General features: G+C 48.1%; 1 protein-coding gene across 5 annotated transcripts in view; it reads right to left on the bottom strand.

Annotated features, from left to right (window-relative positions):
• Positions 1-22,387: 22,387 nt before the first annotated feature.
• SEPTIN9 (septin 9) overlaps positions 22,388-24,432 on the bottom strand; it is a 95,122-nt gene continuing 93,077 nt past the window's right edge. For all 5 annotated transcript variants that reach the window (XM_042833263.1, XM_042833265.1, XM_042833267.1 and 2 more), the window contains one exon: positions 22,388-24,382. In XM_042833263.1, coding sequence (XP_042689197.1) covers positions 24,247-24,382 — 136 coding nt within the window. In that variant the 3' untranslated portion in view covers positions 22,388-24,246. The remainder of the gene's footprint in view (positions 24,383-24,432) is intronic.

The raw sequence follows: 24,432 nt of genomic DNA, 5'->3' as shown, positions 1-24,432 counted from the left end.
ACCCCTGCAGGAGAAGCCAAGTGTTGTACAAACCACATAGGCACGATGTTCCTCTGCTACTGATCCAATACTGGATCAGTTTTTTGAGCAAAAGCTTCCAAGAATTGCCTGCCTCTGACTCAGAGATGGGCAGTTCTCCCAGAGGCTGAAGAGATTTTAATTTCCCATGTCTGCTATGTATCTAAGACTGGACTTGCTGGGTAAAGATGGCCAGATCCTGTAGCTACAGAGCTGTCCTACCACAAACAGCAAGACAACTTGGTTCCAAGTACTCAGATCCACTAAGAAGAGCCCATATCAGAGTCTGCAAGAGGTGCCTGGAACAACCTGAGCAGAGAGGACTGAATCATCCAATTGTTTTCCTCAAGCACAGACTGTATCTGTTTGGCAATAGACCAAGAAAAAAGACAGTATAAACTACCAGATCCCAGCAAATCTCTTCCTTGACTGCCCCTGCTGTTCACTTCCAAGAGACAGAGATGGTTGTGCTGGTATCCCATAGGACAAGGCTCACTCTTTGGTCTAGATCTGCTTCCCTCATCTTCTCGAAAGGCAACGTGACAGAGGAGCTAGACTTGCACAACATTATAAAACCTCTCAATCAGAGAGCCTCTTTTAGGGTCTCCTCAATCAGTAGAAAGCCAAACAGGGCTCCAGAGATGCCACCTTCCAAGTGTCTGGGGCACAACTAGTCTTGGAAATGGGGTGTTAGCACAGAGCAGCAGTCAAAAATTCCCCCTCAGCAGCATGCTAGCCCTGATGTAAGGCTTGGTTTTGCACTTTGGGAATGTTTGCACTAAGAACCACAGTGAGAGCGTTACTCTTCTTACACAGCCCACAGAAGAGCCATTTAGTGATAATGACCCAACTTGGCTTTCTCCTGGAAACCTTTAGTAGACTCCTGTATATTTCTGAGGTTTTAATGGATCTGCAGAAAGTAGCACGTGGTACAAAGAAGCTGGGTTTGGTTTTCTGTACACACAATAAACCACCATTAGGAATTTCTCCCCAGTATTTTCTATGCTTCCTCTCTCATTGAGAGAAGTTCCAGTTTTTCTCTCAATGAGAGAAATTTTTCTCCATCTTTTCTCTTTCCCTTTGTTTTTCTCCTTTTGATTAGCTCGTTCGCCTTCCCTTGCCTTTTTCCTTCCTGATGGAGGAGGGCAACAAGATCTTCAAGACTGTGTGAGCACTAACAGACCCCAAGGAAAGGAGGAGCCCTGCAAGTAAGCACATGAAGACAGCAGCAGTGGATTAGCTATCCAAGAAATATTTGTCTTGCACAGAAACAAAAAACAGTGCCTACCTGGTAATTCTATAGTCCCAAGACTTACCCTGTACACAGTATAAGCCTCTCCATAGAAATTATCTTCTGCACATTAGGGAGGTATTCCTGAGCCAGAGGAACAAATTCCCCCAAGAACAGAGGTAAGACCTCTCCTACAGCTGGCAACAGCCAGGTTATCAAATATTTATGGTAATCAAAAGAGCAGGTGAATGCATTCAACCCTGATGGGTTAGCATGAATATCAAACAACATGGGCCCAAATACTGATTATTATGAGTACCTGGCTTAATAAAACAGATTAGGTACAAATAGGGGTATCAGTAGCAAATGAAACTAGGAGGTGTGCTTTCAAACACAACTCTACCCATTGAGTGAACTTAATCTGAAAGTTGGAAGAAGCAGAACTGCTTCAGAGGAGAAATGTGTTTGGGAAACATGTGGTTTACTCAGCACATCCCAATACGTGCAGCTGAAAGTCTCCACTTTCACCCTGTGTGTGGAGAAGGGGAAGCCATGACTTTTGCTCATGCACAATGCTAAGTTTGGGAGGCCAGCTGTCTGAGAGGAAACCCTCACAGCAATGAGAAACCAGGTTTTGTATACTGGAAAGCAAAGTTACATGAAATGCTTGTAACATAAGGAAAGTCTTGCCCTGTTTCACTGGAGAACAAGGCACAGGTGAAAGACACCTTGTAAAATCCGCAGGATTTACCCAAAGCAGCTCCAAAAAGGAGTTCAGGGCTGGTCAAAATCAACAGAATAAAAGGTCTTAGCATTAACAGACTTCACAGACTTACAGAGAAAGACAGTGTGGGATGGGAAACAAGAGTCTCCAACACCACTGGGATTAACCTGTACAAATAATCTCTGCAAGTGTCTACACCTGTGTCTAGCTTTCAAGAAGCAACGGATACTTGAGAGCTTTCTGCTCTGCTGCCTAAGCTCTCTAGTCCTTACATGTTCCAGGTTTGTTTTGGTTAGTTAGTGAGTTCTTAAATCAGATGAGAAGTCCTCCTGATGGCCATCAGACCAAAAACCGCTTCTGCCTTGTCTATGAGTTGCTCAAAGTAGAAGCTAAGGAACATTAATCAAAGCAAAGTGCTGCATTTTCTTTGAAAGGAGTAAATGCCTTTAACTGATTCGGTGCTTTGTTAGCAGTTACATCCAATCTCCAGAGCTACTTCTCACAAACTGCAGGAACTCATACACGTGGGAGAACTACCAAAAAGCAGGAGAGAAATAGGTGGTCAGCTCTGGAGATTGAGCCAGCACTCTTGGAGGAAAATAATGCACCGAGGGAGAAGTAGAGACAAAGCAGGAAGATGAGCAGGAAATCCATCCAACAAGAGCTACTCATGGCCTCCAGAAGATAGCAGATGGACAAGACAAAAACAAATTAAGCCCTGTTGCTATGGGCAGCAAGCAGGGTTAACTTCACGTAGACCCTTCTAGAGAGGTGCTCCTCATTGAGCCACCACCAAACAAGACCACACAACTCCAAGAAACACACATCAAGCATCTCCCCATAGCAGTACGAGCCTTCAGCAGAAGCCTTGGGGTGAGGTCATGGGTCCACAGCTCCTACTGCAGGCAGCATAGAAGCTCCATAGGGATGGCCAGGACACCAGAAAACCCTCAGTGAGATAACTGCTCTCGTCATGTGCATGGTGGTGGGAGTCTCTACAGCACAGTACTTGCTGCTCCTCCCTGCACAAAAAGATGCTCAGACATCCCATAAGAGCACCACAGGAGCTGGAAAAAGGGGACAGCATATTGTCTCTCTCTCTCTTTTTTTTTTTTTTTAAAGGAGCTGTGGTGTCATCTTGCTTTATTTTTTAACATTGCAGCCTGCAGGCAGGAGGACTCTGTTGCCAGGGAAACTGCTGCAGAGGTGCACAGGGCTGCTGCCCACAGCAAGGCAGGGAAGTGCCTGCTGGCATTAGGAGAACCCACAGAAGCTGCCCCAGGCCAGGATGCAATGCAAGCAGCAGTGAGACAAGCAGCTGCTCCACCTCCCCCAGGTTCACCCCTTACTCTGTTGCCCACAGAGGAGGACGGGGTGGAACAGCACCTATTTATTTGTCTTATTATAATGGAGGCTCTACTCTTTTTAAAATTTTCTTTTTAGATGGCTGCCATCAGTAGAATTATGGTTGCAATTTACAATAATCTATTTGAAACAAGGGTTTGATTAGTTAATGCACTTGTTGTTATTCTCTTCTAATTTGATCAGGAGGGAAGTGGGAGGGCTCCGTTTGCAGGCTGCAGCTCTCATGCTGTGTGCAAACAGCAAACCCATCCCTGCTCCTCACCTGTTTCCACCAGGCTGCATGCACACCCTGTTGCATTCCAGCAGTAGAACCAAGCAGAAATTTCAAACTTGCTACAGCCAGGAGGATCCCAAGTCTCTCTGATCCATAGCCAGCCCCATAACTTTCCAGGGGTCAGCTGAAGACATCGCAGGGATGGAGGAATAAAACAGCACTGGGGTGCCCTTAGCTGACCCCTTGGGGGTTACGGGGCTGGCTATGGATCTCTTGTAGTCTTTCTGCATCCTTTTTCCCTTCCTGCTCATTCTATCCCCATTCCTTCTCCACCCACCTCTCCCCATCCCCGAAGTTCCATGCTGTAATTCTCAGCACCGTGTACCAAAGAAACCCTAGACAGAAAGGCTGTGGCACCCTCCTCTGCTGCTCAAAGTGGGCAAGCTTGCACACACTGTATTAAAGGGAGAGGGGGAAAAAAATAAAACCCCTACAAATCCATCTTTTTAAGGACTTTGTACATCCCACCTGCTCGCAAAGCATTCTTGGTAGAAATCTGGATATTGCAATTGACATTACCTGGTGCAATAATTAGGAGCTGTATTTACAGCCATGATACCATTTTAATGCTGTTTTGCATCTGCTGCGCCTCCACTTAGAGAGCAAATGTAGTGGGGAACATCTGTTTTCCACTGCTATCTGATGTGACAATCCCCGGCCAGTGATTTTACCTCCATTACAATGGGCTTTAATTATTGCAATTACTGTCACAGAGCGATGTCCCTGCAGCAACAGGTACAAGGCCTGGCCCAGCTTTCCAAGCAGATGACATTGCCTAGCTCTGCTTCTTTTTATTTCACTCCCTGCAATAACACATGGAAGAAAGGAAAGTTCTGAAGCAGATGTTGCTTTTGCTTTGCATGGAGGTGCCATCATCAGCCCAGGAAGCACACCTGGGACTTTGTTCCCCACAGCCAAGGTGTTTCTACATTCACTGACACACAAGGAGATTGGAGGCAGTTCATGTTTTTCTCAGGAGACCCAGCAGGATGCAAGGATCTTGAGGGTGCCATCAGGTCTCCAGACCACACTGCACAATAGATCTGTTACTTCCTGCAAGGCACCTTCCTTAGCTCCAATTATTTGCCCTTGTACTCGCATAACCACTAATTAGAGGTCACATTAAGTCCTGCCATAAGACTACAACTGAAGAACAGCCCAGAGCTCCATCTGAACAAAGTTGGCACCCCAGGCCAACCCTGACATCAGTGCTCTCTCTCCCAGTACCTTCAAGAATATTAAAAAAGCAGCAGCAGTGACCAAGGAAGGCCACCCCCTGTCTCCTGGCTGAGCATCTTGCAGCCCAGCACCTCCCTTCCTATTCTCTGCTTATAGAAATAATTATTGCAGAAGAGTTTCCCACCCAAACCAAAGCCGAGATCACTCTGATGGTTCCCAACATCCCCTTGTTCCAACACCAGTTTGTCAAAGGAAGGGCAATTGACATTGTCTATCAGGAATTTTACAAGGCTTTTAACATGGTCTTGCACCACATCCTTATCTCTAAATTGGGAAAACATGGATGCGAAGGCTGGAGTATTTGCTGGTTAAGGAATTGGTTGGATGGCTACAGCCAGATGGCTGTGCTTAACAGCTCTGCAACCAGGTGGAGGGGGGGGGTCCACAAGTGGTGCCCCCCAGGGGTTTATGTTGGATTGATGCTGTTCTGCAATGACACAGATAGTGGGATTGAGTGCACCCTCAGTGGTTTACTGATGGCACCAAGTGGAGTGGTGCAGAAACAGAAAAGAGAGCATTCAGAGAGATCTGGACAGGCTTGGAGAATAGGCACATGAGAATCTGCTGGTGTTCAAGAAAACCAAATGCCATTCCATGATTCCCCTGCAAAACACCTCCACAGCCAACACAGAGGGACTCATGCTCCTGCTGAGCTGCTCTGCCATCTCCTTCTGAGCAGATTTTGGTGACCTGTCAGCACTGAGCTAACACGCCAGGGAAGTCACTTCAAACCAGGTTTAGAAGTACATTAGCAATTCTCCACCTGCTGATTCACTTGAGGAAGGGCAAATGCTGTGTCATCTGACACACAGCAGGGGTTTGGAAGCAGGAAGTCACATCCATATGAATATATATAGTACAGAAGTGTACATGTGCATTTAGTTCAGTTTCATCTTCCCTAACACACACCAAGAAATCTTCACCACCAGAGGGCTCCCACACCTCCTCCCACCCCTGGCTCCTACTGATTTCTCAGTAAAACCTCTCGTTGGGCAAAGTGTTCTTATTTGGCACACCCCAACGCTCTTGTGTATTGGATCTAAGCATGTGATTCCCCTCTTACGGCATCACTGCGAGTCGAGCATCCTGCAGCCTAGTACAGGGATGGTGGTCTAGAAAAATGGCATCAGTGCAAAGAGACCTTTGAGTCACCACAGTGACTGGCTATGAGGACACGGCCCCACTCATTTCAGAACGACAGAAACAGTGCTATGCCACAAAAGCTGTTAGTAAACAGGAGCAGCTTGAACTATGAAAACCGTTCTGGCTGAGGAGAGTTAGGGTCATGTAGGTTTCTCCACCCATAAAGCCAACAGAAGGCTCTTAGTTTATTTAGGTCAATTAACTTCAGCTTTCAAATTAAGTTCTCATCTCATTTTACAGACAAGCTGTGAGCAAAGCATGGGGGGAAAAAAAAGGGAGGGGGGTCAGCTGAGGAGAACACAGCCCAGGATTTCCAGACTTAATTTAAACCCAAAGGGTAAAAAGAAAATTGAGATCAGAGAAGAGCACAGAGCACCTCACAAGTGCTTCCATCCTTGCCTCTTCTCTGCTCTGTTCATTGAGCTCACAGGCCAGGAAAAGGCAGAAAGGAGCGGTGCAGAGGAAGCCATTTGTGGTACACAACAACACATTTTATTGCTCTCACGCACCCGAGAATGATGCTTCACATTCTTGAGTGCCATCTACTGGCATTTTTATCTCTTTGCTATACATTAAACCCAATCCCAGTGCTGAAAGAGCAGTCAGGTTGCAGTCAAGCACTTGGAAGTAGAAAAATGCCAAAATCTGGGCTGTGCACCCAATCCTGACCCCATTCCCTCTCATAGATCCATCAGAACACATTGGCTAACAATGGCCACGCACCACTTCCTGCATGAAAAAGCCCCATCCGCACACCAGATGGATAGTGCTCTCCTAATGAGCAGCTATTCAATATTTTTCTTTATCCTCATCACTCAACACGTAGCTCCACGTCCTGTGCATGGCATGCAATTGAAGTCCTGCTCTAAATAATGAGCTATTAATTTTCTCCTGGGCTTTCCCAGCATTTATTATTGTAGCATCCGAGTGGTTTGCAAACATTAATTTGCCTCACAACAGCCCCATGAGGAAGGGTGGAATTATTCTCCTGCAGATGGGAGACCGAGGGATGGCCACAGCGAAGCCAGAAGGGTTCAATGCATCCCAAAGTTTGGGGTGCAGTTTTTCCAATAGGGAAAAGGCTTGAATCCCATTCCATGGCTGGTGCAGCCATTCATTCTGCCCTAATGGGAAATTTCCCAGCTCACGATCACTATTGCCATTCTGCTTCATACATCCAGCAGAACTGCAAGACCATTTCAAGGTTCAAAAATCATTATTTTTTGTATTCAGAGACAGCAGTACTGCTCGTTTGCATCATGACAATATTACATTTCCTCATTACTTTCCATCTCTTCCACCTCTTCAGATCTTATTTGCATTTTTGATCAGACCCGAGCACCGAGGAGATGCCTGCAGGGAGATGGCTGTAACAGTGCCCAGGTCTTTTTCCTGGGCTGAATCAATTAATTTGCACCTCTAGGAATAAAATTATTTTTTTCCCCTGCAATGTGTACTATCCCTCCCAGTTTTCTTTGGTAAGAGAGGGGGAGAACCAGGCTTTGAAGTGCAAAGTCATATGTGTAAATCATCATCATCTCCCGCAGCAAGAGCTGTGTGCTGCCATCCCAGGTGGGCACACCTTACCTGGGCAGGAGGGGCCATGGCATCAATCTTCTCTGCTCATCCTCCCTGTGGGTCCACAGTGCTCAGCCCTGTAGAATATTCAATGGAATGCTCAGTGAGACCAAACCACTCCATGTCTGAGCATCAGGCCGGCCCCACCACCCAGCATCTGTCCATGTTTTAAGCTTCTACCTCACAGCTGGAGGCTGCAAGATGCTTCACAACACCTAACTGTAAAGTGAAACTCAGGGCAGGGGCTGCCTGCAGGTCTGGGAGGCATTTTATTGAGTCAAGGATCTCCAGCCCAACTTCCCCCTGCACTGCTGCAACACTCAGAGTTGCATTTTATCCTCTATTAAATATCATCCCATAGCAACCTGCATGGGAGTCCTTTCACTAACTGAAGGTGTTCAGCTGGCTATGCCAGCCACACATTTTCTTTCTCATATCATAGAAACATTACTGTCAACCAATCCCAGTCCACCCCCCACCATGCCCACACCCCTCAGTGCCTCATCTCCTGAACACCTCCTAGGATGGTGACTCCACCATCTCCCTGTGCAGCTGTGCTGAAGTCTCATCACACCTTCTGGAGGGAAATTTCTCCCAGTACCCCATCTGAACCTCTCCCAGCACAACTTAAGGTCCATCTCCATTAACCAGGAGCAGAGACCAACCCTCACCTCACCACAACCTCCTTCAGGAAGTTATAGAGAGCAGCGAGGTCTCCTCTTCTCCAAAACACTGCTTCTCTTAACAAGAGATTAAAACAACAAAAAAAAACAAACACACAAACCAAGAACACAAAATCAACATACCCAGTTCCTCCTTCTAGGAGCAATCAGTCCTCACCTAACACAAACACTAAATGGCTCACCTCTACCTACAGCCAACAGTGACTCTTGTAGTGACCAAATTAGTACCGAGCATTATAGGCTGGATGACTTTCAGCTGTGAATGCTGCTTGTTAACCTCACATGCTGACCATTCCCTTTTTGCTATTGCCTTTTTCCACCCCATACCATGCTTCCTACATCACATCACAACCCCCATCTCCCAGCTGTGTCCCAGGGGGCTTGGATCCCCAATCCAAGGGACTTGGCTTCCCAATCTGTGCTTTCACAGAGATCCCTACAAACGAATCCCACTTATTTGCACAGCCTTTCTCCTGCAGATCCCTGCATGGTGTTCTGCAGTTTCCCAGTTGGTTTTGGCTCATCGACCTGGCACCATCCTCCTGGTGGACAACAGAGGTGCTGGGAGCTGGGACTGTGTGCTTCAGTTTCCCTCCCACAAAACAGCACAGCCACACTTTGGAGGGGCTGTGACACCTCTGTCTGTGGCAGCACAGCCTCCGACCTCAAGCAGAGCAAATCAAAAGGGAAGTTCCCCTTCTCAGACAAGGTCAGGGCACACCACCTAGATTGAACTCTGTAGAAAATAGTTAATTAATCTCTCTTGCCGTGGCCTAATTCTCTTTTCAACATGTGGCTGTCACTTCCCTGTCATCACAGCTGATTTACAATGGGGTTTAATTAAATCCTCTGTACATTATTCAGCATTCTCTGAAGACAACACCAAAGCAGCCAAGGGTATTTAAAATGTCACCTGCTGAGACGTATCATCTTCTTCTAAATAAATATGACAGTGATCAAACTTTGGCTAATTACGGTGACTTCGTTATTTGTTTGTATGTTTTAATATTTAATTGCTTTCGTGTTCATCCAATTACAAAGCAACAGCAAATAGAAATTAACTTTTTATCAGCGTGTTCCCAGCCCAGCTAATCAGCACTTCAAAGGCCAGGCACAATAGGAGGCCATCCAACCTGAGAGTGCTTTACAATATATTCTCTGCTGAATGGACCGTTCGATTAAATTAAGGCAGAATTGTGTTTGTCAGTGTATTCCCAGCTCCCACCCAGATTCCCTTTATGCGGTCGTTTATGGGCCTCGCTGTGGCATCCTTGCAGCAGGGCAGTAAATTGTTTGCATTGCTCCTGCCCTCATTCAGGCAGCGCCGGTTGCAGCCTGAGGTATTGGTGTTAGCTCTGCATCAGCAGAGGAATATCCCACTGCTATTGTGCTTGGACGTGCAATGGGTGCACCTGCACTGGCTCCTGTTGCTTTCCTGGGAGGTCTGCATCCATTCTAGCAACGAGCAAGAGAAAGCAGCAAAAAAAACCCCAAACCTCGAGGGTGCATAACCATGACAGGGTGATTTTTGCCAGTGCAGCCATTAAGGTTGGATAGACTGCTAAGGTCATCCATTCCAACAGTCAACCCATCTCTTCGTACCACTAATCACATCCCTCACTGTGATATCCACCCTTTTCTTGAGCATCTTCAGGGACTGTGACTCCACCACCTCCGTTGGCAGCCTGTGCCAATGCCTGACCAGTCTGACCACTGACCAGTAAACTACTTACATTGTCAGAAATACAATGTGGAAACAGAGAGGTTAAGCAAAGCTGGTTTGCCTCTGCATACCTCCTGTGAAGTGGAAACTTGCAGCAAATTGTGATTTAGGGTCAAAGAAAACAGATAAATGGCACATCTGCCTAACATCAGGGAAGAAATACAGCCAGACAAGCACATGCATAAATGATCCCCATTAAACAGAATTGATCTGTATTGTATCAGTCCTGCCTGCACTGCCTCATTATTATTGCTGCAAACAGCCAAGCCTTTTAGTTACCACAATAAAGGTCTGGACAAGAGACTGGGGGTTGTGCCACAAACAAACATGGCTTTCTAAGTAGCCTATGTAATAATAATAATAACAAAGTGCAATCTCCTCGTTTTAAAAATGAAACCGAACAAATGATGCACACATAAACCCAGGCCATGGTTAGAGGCATTCACAAATTCCAACATGATCCTCCAAACCTTGCCTCGCTGTCCCCTGGAGTTCATAGGAGATCTCTCAGTGTAAGCATGAGGGGTAAGGAAATCATGCGTTTGCACAACAGAAGACTGGAGCAGTTGTTAGGCTCCTTGTTGCATGGGCCAATGTCCCTTAAGCAAGTAGTATGAGAAATGAAAGACTCAAAGAGCCATGGGCAACTACAGGTCCTCAGGGCAACAGGAGGTGCTGCAGCGATCACCATGCCTTGGTCTAATTTATTTATCCAGCACTACTGCAGTAAGAGCACGGGAAAAGAAAAAGATGACGTAGACCTATTTCTCTAGGGAGGAAGGGGGTGGTTCATATTGGATATCTGGGACAATTTCTTCTCCAAAAGAGTGGTGATGCAATGGCACAGCTGCCCAGGGAGTGATGGAGTCCCCATTCCTGGTGGTGTTCCAGAACCATGGAGATGGGGCACTGAGGGATGGTCAGTGGGCATGGTGGGTTGGGTTGGGGATCTTACAGGTCTTTTCCAACATTAATGATTCGATGATTCTATTCTATGATTCTCTGTATCGCAGAAAGAACTCATCTTTATCCCTACAGCACTGGGGATCAGCGCCAGGGAGGCACCACCTCTATAAGAAGGCAGTGACACAGCTTTGCATAGGAATTCTCAGTGTGGGGAAAAATTATGCTGGGAAAAGGAATAAGAAAGTACTTTTATCAGATGTTTTTTATTAAAAAAAACCACCAAAACACAACATTTTCCCCACTGAGAAACAACTTTGCGGTTAATTTTAGGCTTATCTCATGAAATATTCAATGAACAAAGAAATGTGTTGGAAATACTTTGATTTTATTGAAATAAAATATTTAATTTGACCCAAAATGCTTTTTCAGTTTTATTGGATCTCCGAGACTGGTTTCATTTGAGAAATCAAACATTGCAGAGCTTTTCATGCAAACAGCAGATCTAAATCCAGACCGGCTTCGATACCAACTTATTCACCAAAGTGACTTTCAATGGCTTTTGTTGTCATAATTTTTCTCCTGCAAAGTGATAGCATTCATTAAAAGACAGGCAAACCAGGCTCACCCCAAGGAGGAAGCTGAATTACTTTGATGGGTCCTTTGAAAGAGCTGAGTGATGAGTGCACTGGCAGCAATGCAAAGGTTTGGGCTGGGAGGAGAGGAGCCCAGAAGAAATGCAGAAATATGCGTATGAAGAAAAACAGAAACTTTCTGCTTTGATGAAAAAATCCGAGCATTTTGAAGTCTATGCACAAAGACTACAGCAAAATTTACTGCCAGTGACATGAGAAGGGGCAGCTAAGGAAAAATAAACTTCCAGCTGGAAAGAGATGTTCGGCATCACAGAAAAGTCACATTTTTCTCAATAGAAAGAGGATGGGAAAAACCAGTTGAAAGGCTTCAAAATGTTTAATTCCAAACAGATTCTTGAGATACAGAGCTTTCAATCAGGAAACTGAAAAGCAGAAATATCCCATTTTTTCCTGGCTAGGACTAGGGCCATATTCACCATGGCTAGAAGCCATCACTGCGAAGGCCATAGGGAAACACGAAGAGCTGTTCTCATCCTACAGGACAGATGGGGACAGTGGCTTCACAGCACTGCTGGTCCCTACCTGACATGGCCATGGGGTTTTTACATAAAAACACACCACACCACTTCAGTTAATTCCCAGCAAAATCCTGTTTTGAATCACTTCAGTATCACTTGACAAAGAAACCGCTGGAGAAAGCTCTGAAGTCACCACGTATCGTCTTCCAGCACAGAGTTCTCCCATATACACACAGCTTGGAGGGAATCCATGTCCTCAGGCTTAAGCTAACTGCAAACCGAAACACAAAACCCCAGGCTCAGCCACCAAAGCCAGCTTGGACCAAACCAAAGGCTTCGGCTGGCGCAGCCCCTTCCCTCTGTGACTCGCTGGAATTTCAAATTATGATTTAACATCCCCATCTGGGCCAAGAACAGTACCGATATTATTATTATTGCTGTAGCTCAATCTTGAATGTTTTCCAGGGTGGCAAAGATTTCTCTCACTCAGTTTTATCGCTTAGTTCCTGCATTTTTCAGCTCTAATAAATAAGGTGACCAAGTCAAGGGCATATATCCGGATTTCTGAAGCTGCCATGTCATCGAAACCTACGAGATAATAACACGTATACTGGGGATAGCATGAGAACTGTTCCCCTTGGCTCTCCATTTCTTCATTCTTGGGCCTTTGATCCAACTTTTGAATTGGGTCCTGGATCCCAGAGCGAGAAGATCACAGGAGAATCTCAGCTCTTGTTCACTTAGAACCAAATTTCTAACCTTTGTGCTGCAGAGAAAGATAAGGCTTCGGACTTCAGGAAGAAAAAAATCAGTTGGGATGGTTTAGAAGAGATCCATTGGTGAAGTCCGTAACTTGGAAGAGCCCCAGGGACATGAGGGCTGTGACCTCCTGCACTGGGCTCCAGCAGTGCTCTGTGCCAAAGCTTTTTCAGAAAGAAAAGCTGCCAGGAAAACCAGAATCCGTGACACAGAAAGGGACGGATCGCCCTGCAACACACAAAAAGAAATCAAAGTGAGTGCTTTGCATACAAGCCTTGCATTTGCAATTCTGATGCTCTAATAGGAAATGGCTCCCAGCTGGGGGAGGGGTAGACAGGAAATATTACAACTATGTTATTTTGTTACACTAATTACCAATAATGGCACATACTAGGGTACCAACCACAGTCAATTCATTTTGAAAGCTATATAATAATGTTTAGGATAAAGGAATTAATTTTTATAGCCACTGAAGCAGATTTACTTGTACTGTAATGCAGATTTATTACAAATTAAATTTCCTAACTCAAAGTTGGAGAGGCTCAGCAGGACCGGAGGGGACGTGCACCCTGTTGTATGAAGGAGCTTCTGCTGCTTCAGGGCTCGTGTCTGCGGGCCATTTGTTAGCACAAGGGTTTGGATGTACCCTACAGCATGAACACGAGCAGGCAAAAGAGCATGACCACACTGCGTGACTGCCATTCAGACAACTGCTTGTGAAAGTTGTTATTATTATTATTTTTTTAATACATATTGTATTAGCTTGAAAAGGTAAAATTTCAGTGCTACAGGCTTTCTGTGTAAAAGAAATTCCATAAAAAATTCATAAAGTGGAAACTTTGAAGTAAAGCCAAGAAGATGCAGTCATTATTTTACAGAAATATTTCTGGTGTCAATCATTGACTATGGCACATTTCAGATCACTCAGGATTGGGATGTAAGTGGAACCAAAAGCAGAACTGGGCATAGATGAGGGAGCTGGACAGGGCAGGGAAGGGCCCTCATGCAGTCCCAATAGGAACATCACCATTCCTGATTGCCAATTCCATTTCCAGTTATGATGGTGATGGGTTGATGGTTGGACTAGATGATCTCAGTGGTCTTTTCCAACCAAAATGATTCTGTGATTCTAACACCAATATCCAATATGCTGAAATGTGGTTTTGTTATAATCAGTACTTGTGATGGGTGACCACCAGGGTGCCTTTCAGGGTGCAGGACATGCGCTGGGCATGCTGCTCATCTACAGCTTGGGAAAGGGATCCCAGCTTGCCAGCTCAACACTTGGCATTATGATGCCCTTAAAGAAATAAAAGCTTGTTCAGCCCAAGCTTTGCAATAGCTTCAGTGCCAAGTGGCAGTGCAGCAGCTGAGAAGGGCGAGAGGGGTTCACAGCAGTGCTTACACATCAGCCCTGAACCAGCAGATGAATGGAGGCACCAAACAAAACCTGCCCAAGTTCCTCGGGAGGCACAGACAGAGCTGGAGCTGCTCCAAACCTGTCTCAGAGACATCCCTATGCACAATGCTGCAGAGATCTGGAATGGTCCTGCTCACATGTTGGCTCTTAATGGCAGCCACAGAGATCCCATCACATTAAGCCTCATCCTGGGAGAGGGATGCGGAGGGAGGAGAGTCATTAGCTCAGCCCGGGTGCCATGCAAGGAGGAGGAGGAGTGGTTTCCTGTGATAATACTGCACAGGCTGAGCTCCCACCAATACTTTCCTGTGCTCCAGGATAAATGAGACTTCCCTAATTCTTTCCCCACTGCAAATAAACAGACGGGGAGCCTACACCATGCGGCTTGTAGTGCCCTATTCATCACAGCAACCGACTATAGTTAGCAGTGATTACAGCTAATTATTGGCAATTACTGCCACTGAGCTGGTAGGTGTGTTTCCCCAATAACTTTCAGCAGCTCCCAAAGCTCTTTGAGGGCTTCTCCATGCGAGAAGGACGGCAGCGACTCCTCCTCTGCACAGCAGCCAGATTCTCCTCCCAGATCTCTCCCCACTGAGCATCATGGTGTGATCAGAGATAAAACGGGAAAAATACTCAGTCCCATGAGACCACGGCATCAGCGACACACCGACAGGTTGGTGGGACCCCTCCTGCCTGGAACGACTCTTCATGCCTTTTGCTCCTTCGATCAAGCCTGGATCCCCCCACCCCTTCTCCAGCATATCATGCAATTCATACAAAAACACAACAGAGGAGCGCATGTACAGCCGGCGCTTTCCCCGCATATAAAGTAACACGGCAGCGGGTGAGGGATGGATCCTTTGAGAAATTCGTATGCCAGCCTTCCCACTATAGTAATTTCATTCTGTCTTTGTAATTGTCTGATATTACATTGTTCCCTGCCGGAAGATTAATTAGCTAGTCTTACCCTCCAACACACCATCCCTCTGCAACCCTCAAGGAAGCTGGAGTGGTGCCAAGCCGTGTGGATTTGCTATTCGGGATAGCAGCTGCTACCGCCGCCACGAAAGCCTCCTTTTGTCCCTGAGTAGCAGTTGCTGTGCCAACTGACCCCCACGTCCCTGGCCCTCCCAAAGCCACCGCCGGAGATCTGGCCAAGGTTCAGCAACGCGGGGTAAGGGTTGGAAGAGAAGGGTGGGGGGAGAAAAGAAAAAAAAATCACACAATCAGAGAAAATGCAAAAAAACAACAACAAAAAAAGAAAGCAACACATAAAACACACACAACTCTGACCGCCCCCCACACCCCAGCCCTTCACATGGCATAATTACTCACGCTTGTTAAGCATGGCTGCATTGCGTATGCGAGTCACGCGGGCCGGGCGCATGTTGGTGATGCTGCAGTGCTGGCTGGCAGTGGGAAGGGCACGGCGGCACCGCGGGGACACCAAGCCATGGGGGTCCCAACAGAGAGTCTGCAGCTTTTGTTCCTGTCCTTTCTCCCTCCCTTCCACCTTCCCCAGACATGGGTTTGAGTGGATCTGCCTTAGCTCAATGGTGGCGCACAGTGGATGAGGTTTGGATGTGTCCCCATTAAACAGTGGGGGGAAACTCCCTAAAAAATAGGGAGATGTCTCCATAGCCCAGTGCACATCACAGAGCCATGCTGCCATTGCATGCAGTCCTCCTTAAGTCATGTTGGTTCAGTATGCTATAGAACATATTCAGACACATTCGCCTGGTGCTCCATTTTGCCCCCAGAAGCACTAGGGTAGCTCACACATTCTGTTTTCCTGGCTGCTCTGCCCCAGCCCCGCTGCTCAGCCACCCTGGACACTTCCTTGGCCACTGTCCCCATCAGGGCCACAGTGCAGGGCACCAAAGGTGCCTACAGGTTGTGCTTAAGGCACAAAAAGAAAGGAGATCTCTGTGCTGCACACAGAGGAAGCTGTGAGCACAGAGGGCTGCAGTCCACCTCCTGCTCTGAGATCCCCAGATCACAGTGGGGATGTGAGGCTTTCTCAGTACAGGCTCTGCGCCAGCACATGGGAAACCAGCTTGGATTGAATTGTTATGGGGCTGCAGGGAACGGTCCCAAACTGTGCTGGGGGCTCATTGAGATCCGCAGGGAGGAGATGTGGGCACCTCAGCGCCAGCTTCACCAGCAGCCCCCCTCCCCGGGTGCTACGGAAACGGGAATTAAGTGATGATGAATGCGGTATTAATTAATTAAAAGAAAATGCGCACAAAGGGGGGCGGGGGTCCTGGTGCCCAAGGAGGGGTCACCCTACCCCTCATTGCTCGTTGGCTTTGCTCAGCAGGAGGCATCGGGGCGAGTGGCAGCAGTGGGAGACGGGGACCTGGCAGGAACAGCTCCGTGCCGCCATCTTCTCTTGGCACAGAGACTGAATAGAAAATCGATTTTGCACACCCCGAAATGGCCGCACGGGAGGGGTCAGCGGAGGAGCTCAGAGCAGATGGCACCGCGGGGATTCCGCTGCTTGGCTTTGAGGATGGAGACTGTTCACACGTGTGATGAGCTACAACGTTCAGCTTAAATAAAATGATGAAGAAGGCAAAGCGCGGCGCGTTGCTTTGATTTGCATTCTGCACCCACCTCTACCACGTGCCCATCACCTCCTCCTATTGCAGGTACACGGACGCAGCAGTTCCAAATTCAATGGCTCTTCCAACTCACACCATCCTTCCCTCTGCCATTGTGTTAAACCGTTCTTCTTTTCTCCCACTGCAGTGATAATCCCCCATAGCTGAGCACCAGGGCAGTTCGTGGCTCTTCTCCCAACTCTCACTCAAGGTACGTTATTTATACATCTTTCAACACTGACTTTTTCAACACTTTTTTTTTCTTTTCTTTAATTACTTGCATTTAAAATAAAAATGCCAACCTGTGTGAGTGACTGCCCTCATTACAGCCCCAGTCCTCCGGCTAATTAATGCCTGTTAGCTTTGGCGTACACACTAGGATGCCTAAATCCAAAATACACAAGGCTGCCAAGTTACTTTGCAAACAATGCTTGCCTTGAAGAAACGTGTGAGTTGGGTAATGCAGCTGTGTGCAATCTGACAATAATCCTTGGTTTCAAGGTGTCTTCAGAGAGGGAAAGCTATAGCTTGGCCACCCCCAGGGAGATGGTTGGAAAACCAAAGAGCAAAGCAGGAGGAAAGTAAAGAGAAAGAAGGCATCTCCAGCAGAAGAGAGGCATTTCCAAAAGAAAAGAGGCATCTAAAAGAAAGAGAAGCACCTAAAGGTCTAAGGATTGCTTGTTTAGCAAGGTCACAAATAAAGGACAAAGGAACAAGCAGGGTGGGAAGGTTGGTTCAGTCCTGGCAGCATCCAAGAGTCAGCACTGCTGAAGGCTGCAGGTTTAAATCTGATTAAAAAAAGAAAAAGCCTTATGTAAACTTAATGCATAATTAAGTTGAGAAAAGCACTCGCAGAAGATATCATTGAGGTTGTGAGAGCAGTAGAGCCACAAAAACAACTCTGTCGCTCTACGAAGAATGAGAACATTCCCAGTGAAATTATTTCAATGCTCATCTAATGAAATGGTGAAGCCTGCTGCATCCCAACCAGGGTGGGTTGCAGGTTTCTCCCTCCAGAGTTAAAAGCCCTTGCAAAGATGCCCTCAGGTTTCATCCTCCCGTAGACCCCTGTGTAAGCCATGCATTTTCTGTGCTCCCCCCTTCATTTCACACCTTCCTCAGAGTCTCATGACACAGACATCGCCCAGACCCACCCATCTCCCCATGCTGTGTTTGGGTCCCAAGCTCCTGAAGCTCCTTCTGATGCCATTGGTAGAAAAAGCTGAGTCTCCTGTTTGCCAACGCCTGTAACTGAACAGCCCGCAGGCCCTGCCCTCCGCTCAGCTCCTGGCCTGCTTACAACCAGAGCAGCTGTTTCACATTTCCCAGTTTAAAACCTCATGTTACATCAATGTCCGTCTTGCCAAAAATCCAGCGAGAGGTCGGCCCTGCGATCCAGGTCAGATCCTGCCCCTCCTCCCAGCAGGATCCCGACCCAAATGTTTGAGGCTCCCTTTGGAGAAAGCTCTGCTCAGCACCCCAACACCTCACACACCGCACGTGTTTGGGGTTACTGCAACACCCAGCATGATCCCAGGGCTGTCTGCACACCCTGCAGAGCTCCAGTGCTCTGCCCTTGCTTGCAGCTTTGTTGCTCCCCATGCATGCAACACCAGGCTCTGCCAGCAGCACTGCAGGCGCTTGGCAGGGCAGTGCCAGCACTCCAAAACAATAACACATCGTTTCCAAATGCCTAATTTTACAGCTAATTTCATGGTATTTTGATGTCGTGAGCTTGAGATGCGTTTGCAGAAAGCGAGTATTTTAATGTGTGGCTATGAAGATCCCAAGAGCAATAAGAACACTGTCACAGAGCTCCCATTAAATACAGCTGCAATGCAGAGCGTGCTCAGGGCCGAGTGAGATCTCAGGGCCGGGCAAAATCCACCTATGAACAAAAAAAAAAGGGGCAGAGAGCACAACGCAACACTTCCGCAGCTCACAGAGGCGCTGCCATTCACACTGTGCTTTTGCAACGTGCGTTAGCAGCGCTCACAAAGCCGTTGGCTGTGCAGAGGGTGGCCTCCATGCCAAACCCAACCTGCCCAGATCCCAGCACAGGGACTCACTGGGATCAAGGTCTTTCTCATTACTGTGCACAGAGCCAGGAGGATGCTACAGATATACTACGAGCACTTAGGAGGAAAAACATTACAGCGTCTAAAGGCACTTTAAATGATTTAGATACAAACTTGCCTGTAATAAGACATCTATTTTGGTTAATCTCTTAGTTGCAAATCTTGAAACTCTTGAACCTGCCTCAGGCTACTGTCAGAAGCACTTCATTTAACACTGCTTATTGGGAATAACTGCTATTTCCCACTGTAACCTCCAAACCTCTTAAAGTCTCTCTTATTGCTTTGCCCAAACACACTTGCCTTGAGGATACAGCAGGTTTCTCTCACCAAGAGCTGTTACACTGATCTGAACACACTGAATCAGAGCAGACCGAGCTCAGAGCATCGTCCCCATAGTGTCTGGGGAGCAGCTCTCCTTTGAGTGCTCACTGGGGTTATGGGAGCTGTCTGATCACACATCGCACACGCATTGCAGGCGGTGTGGATGTGCCTGGAGACAGCCTGACCTTGTCACTGTGCTTGGAACACCTTGTGGGCTCAGCATCATGGCTGCAGGGCTCAGCATCACATCTGTAGGGCTCACACTTCGATCTCTTCTATGTTTCTCTTTGAAGAGGATCCAGAGTTGTGTGGGTGCACATCCAGTGCCTGGTGGACGCCCAGATGTGATGACAAAGTGACCACGCATTGGTCTCCCAGGTGAGCACATGTATGAGAGTCCTCCAAGCACATCCTATAGACAGGGTACTTATAGCCATAGCATAGGGCTTTCCAGACATGAATATGGGGAAATGGGTATCTGCAGCCCCTACAGCAAGTGCTGCAGGCACAGCCCTCTGCTTGGGGGAAAGGTAATAGAATGGCTTAGATTGAAATGGACTTTAAAGATCGTCTACTTCCAACCCCCTGCCATGGGCTGGTTGCCCACACCAAGTCAGGCTGCCTTGAGCCCTGTCTTGGGCACCTCCAGGGATGGGGCAGCCACATTTCTCTGGGCAAGTTTTGATCCGTGGTGGAGAATGTGAGGAAATGAAGAAAAGCAAAGGGAAATGCCAAAGAAAAGGGAAGGGGCTCACACAATGCACACAGCAGCACCAGTTGCTGTTCCCAAGGCATGCTGCTCCTGCAGGCTGCAATGCTCAGAGCTGTGCCCTTGAGCCAATGCTGAGCCCCTCCTGTATCTGCATCCCTCCAGTCTGCTCCTGTCCTGGAGATGAGCCTTGGTCTGAGCTCAGGTTGGGAATTAAGCATCCATCAGACAGATTTCTCCCCTGCTAGATGGGATCCCTCCTGTTCCATGCAGATCTGGGGTGGCCCCAGGCCATGCTCTTTGGAGCTGGCCAGGAACCGTATGGGTTTTCCATCTCTCTGCAGCAGTCCCACACCTTTTGCTGCTGAGGGTTTGGGGGACAGATACGTGCACAAAAGATGGTTTCAATAGGTATAAGAAGAGGGAATTTGGCTCATTACTGCGTGCTGTGAGGTATGTCTTTAAGCTTCAGTAAACTTTTGGAGTCCCTGGGCAGCTGGTAATGTGCCTTTGATGGAAGCATGACTTTTGAAATGGCAGTTTTTAGCTTAGCTGGGTAATGTTAATGAGAAAATACTGTGGGCTGTGGGTGGAAGGCTCCTGAATCCCAGACGTTTGAAATGAATTATTCTGTTTTCCTAAATGAAGCAACGAAGCACAGTGGTGAGAATCAGGAGTTGGCAGCCAAACGTGGAGCAGGGAGCTGCAGCCTCAGACACGCCATGTGCAGGGAGCAAACCCTGCTGCTCTAGTTCTCAGAGCTGTGTGGGTTGGGGCAGTGCAGGTGGGGACGGATGGACAAATTCTCCCTTCTGTTGCAGCCAGAGGGCTGATCAAAGCCCCAGGCTGCTGACTGCAGCTCTGCAGTTCCTCAGCATTTAGAGCTCAGAAATCCAACGCTGTGCCTGCTGCTGCACAGCACAGTGCACATCAAAAGGAGCTCCCACGAGGATGGGTCCCACGTGGTTGTGTGCAGGTTATGATGAGCACGAGGGGTTGGTGTAGGAGATACAACCCTGATATCCATCAGCACTGTTTGCACTGTGCAGGTGGTGCAGCCCGTGGGACAGTGAATCCTAAAGGCTGATCCTAAATGCCCATCCCCTGAGCAGTGCTGCTGGCTTCTGGGCTCCTAGGCACAAGGTGCTGGTGATTACCCTCCAAGTAATTAGTTTTTAAATCAGGCAGACGGTTCAGGAACCACTCGCTATGAGCTGCTTTAATTATTGATGCTCCCTTTTATTCATATTATTTATAGCAGCTGGGTCGAGTGCGATGCTCGTGGGGCCAGGAGCAGCCCCAGCTCCTTCCTGGGTTTCCATCCCCTCTGGTTTCACCCCCAAACCCCCCAGTGCTCAGGGACTCCCCCTTTGCAGCAAAGCAAACAGGAGCGGGTGCCCATCACTGCGGTAATTAAACTCTCACTCATCTTCATTTCCTTCAGTTGCTGAAGCGAGGCCACTCAATAAGCCATTAGCACAAGGCTCTTTCTATCACTACAGCATCGTTAAGCACACGTACCCCAGAGACCACTGGGGACTGAAACCTGGTCACGTAGTGCCTCCCACTCCCCCCCAACAGCCCCTCGTGGGAGACTCAGGGAGATTTCACTGCATAAACCCTTCCTGAGCTGAGGTCTTGCAGGAGCCATCTCCACCTCCCCTTTCCTGCAGCAAGAACTCATTCCTATCCAGCATCAGCACAGGGCACAGCATCTGCCCTAGAGCAGCCCCTGCCCCAACCCAAGAAAGCTGTAAAAAGCAGCACCAGCACAAGAGAAAAAAAATGCCGTAGGGGAAAAGCTGCTGCAGATGCTTTGCCAGAAGCAAAGCCCACGGCCCATGTTTGTAATTACAACTGTATGTTGATTTTCCCCCCCAAAGAGGCTGTGCTTGGGGTCTGGCTGTGGTTCCAGCAGTGAGGACCCGCGGGGCAGCAGAACTGGGGGTGAGTGGTGCCTGAGCCAAAGCAACCACAAAATCACAGCACACTGCTTGGAAATCCCCTGAAAGGCATCAGGCTGGGCTTTGCAATGGGGCTGGGAGCCAACTGACAGCACACTGCTGGATGCCGTGCACAGAATCACAGAATGGTTTGGGTTGGAAGGGACCTTTAAGGACACCTAGTTCCAACCCCCTGCTATAGGCAGGGACGTCTCCCTTGACAACCCAGGTGCCAGTAGAAAACCAGGTCCCTAAAGATGCCCTGCACCCCACACGCCTGTAGGGAACTCAAACCCAACCCAAAGCAAGGTGATTTCTGCCCTGTTGATTTGCATGCAGCTCAGGCACCTTGGGGAGAAAAAATACAGCACACAAGTAAGATACCTACATGGGAGGTGCTGGCATGGGACCCCGCTGCAGTCCTATGGTGTTCAGGGGTCAGCAATGCATTGAGCCACCCCCCCAAAATGGGCACAGCCCCATTCAAAAGCCGGTTGGATCCATGCATTAAGTCCATCCCTGCCCCCAAGGAACAGCCAATTCCAAACAAGCCACCTCCCGTCTGCATTCAAAACATTTATTTTGGGAAATACATATTAAACACTATTATTTATACAAATTAAAAAAAAAAAAAAAAAAAAAAAAAAAAAAAAAAAAGGACTAAATTTCTCATAATGCTTATAACCCCCGAAAGGCCATTGTAATACATCTGGATGAAGTTCGTTCTTTTTATTATTGTATTTTCATTTCCTTCCCCCCCAAAAGAAAGAGAAAGATCCCAGGTTATAAGGGAGATAGCAGCGTGCCTCGCCTGGCCCAGCTTGAGAGATCGGCTGGAGGGAAAAGAATTTAAGATGACATTTGCAGAAGTGCCTCGCGCAGGAGATTTTCTCCCCTTGAAGTCTTTGTAACAATTGAAATGCACCTTTTTTTTTTTTTCAGTAAATACATTTTGTTTTTGCTAAAATATAGCAAGTCAGTATGTAAATGGTTGTGCTTCCTCAGCAGCTCAGCGAGTGCTGCTGCAGAGGGGGAAATGTGAGCTATGGGGAGAGCAGAGCACCTCCTAACCTTTCACTGAGTATGTGAGCAACCTGAGCAGGGTGAGAGCTGCTTCTGCTCCTCTGCCCCACAGAGAATGCAGGGTGGGCCAAGCTGCCATTATTACACGCCAAAAAAAAAAGGGCCATTTGCATGAGGTTTCATCCCATAGAGGAGAGCAGAGATGGATGGAACTGACACCAGGAGAGGGGCAGGGGGATGCGGGGCTCCTGGGCCACGCAGTGCTCCCCAGCAGAACCCACACAAGGTCCTTCTTCCTGCAGGTCCACGGAAACACAAAGTGTGGGGCAGAGCCATAGGGCCAGGCTGCTCTCATGCATGTGGGCATGCAGGGCTCAGGCGGTGTGGGCACAGCCCTGTGCACAGGGCTATTCACATGGAGGAGTGCGTTACGGAGACATCACACACGGGATGCAAAGGAGTATGTTTAGAAAAATAACACCCAACGGCCTCCTCTGACTTAGGGAAAAGCCCACTATGACAAAGGTCAGACAGGACAAACCTCCACTTCCCAGCACCGCTTTGCAGACATTCCACTCTCAGCCCCTTCAAACACACTCTGAGCCGTCCGTGGAATAAAACACCCTACAGATTGAAAATAAATACATGCGGGCCCACAGGAACCCAGCCATACCTATGGGCCAAGCCACGAGTGAGAGGGACGAGGAGTCTCTGCAAAGCACTGCAAGCATTTTCCGGACACAACCCCCGGCCCCCATTCTGCACTATTGCAAGGTAACAGTCCTAAAGGCACTTCTCCCAGAGCCGGGCTGCTGCAAGGCGAGGTAACGCCCCAATGCTCCCAGCTTATTGCATGTAGGCAGGGAAGAGGGGCTGGGTCAGGGCTGGTGCTGCAGGGCTGCTGAGGAGGAGGCAGGAGACAAGGATGGCACTGTCTTGCTGTCTTCACACCATCGTACCTTGCTTTGCTTCTGGAGGGTACAATGACACAGAGCAGCCCTTGCCTCCAATGGACGGAGAGGAAAAATGGCACAGACGTGGGACAGAGGTACTCAGCCTTTGGAAAACTGCCCTGGGTGCACGGCCACAGAGGTGGCAGGAGACCCAACTGCACCTTGAGACCCCGCAGCCCCTGCTGCCCTACAGCCCAAATCCATACAGCCCTATGGCCAGAGGATCCTCCATCCCCTCCCAGGGCTGGGGAGCAACGGGGGACGGGAACTCACCCCCCTCTGTACAACATACGGCATCTGGTTATTTGGTCAGTTAACATCGGTGGGGGGTTTTGGGGGAAGAGGGACAGTGGCAGAGGATTTATATAAAAATAAAGGGAGAAGGGGGGTAGAAATAGCGAGCGTGAGCGAGCAAGGTCCTGGCTACACAGCGAGGCGGTTACATTTCGTTAGCCACCAGCTCTTTGTCGGTCACGCCGTTGGAGAGCGAGCTCTGGCCCTCGTTCAGCCTCTTCACCCTGTAGGCTTCGAAGTGGATATTGCTGGTAATATCCTTTATGTTTTGCATGTGTGTCCTATGGGAAACAGAAACATGGGGTGGTCACATCTCATATAGGGCATAACA

The sequence above is a fragment of the Centrocercus urophasianus genome, unplaced genomic scaffold (genome assembly GCF_019232065.1).
Source record: "Centrocercus urophasianus isolate 14NV4802_14NV808 unplaced genomic scaffold, USGS_Curo_1.0 seq_41, whole genome shotgun sequence".
NCBI lineage: Eukaryota > Metazoa > Chordata > Aves > Galliformes > Phasianidae > Centrocercus > Centrocercus urophasianus.
Note: the sequence above shows the minus strand (reverse complement) of the source record. Positions and strands in the feature narration are given on the sequence as shown.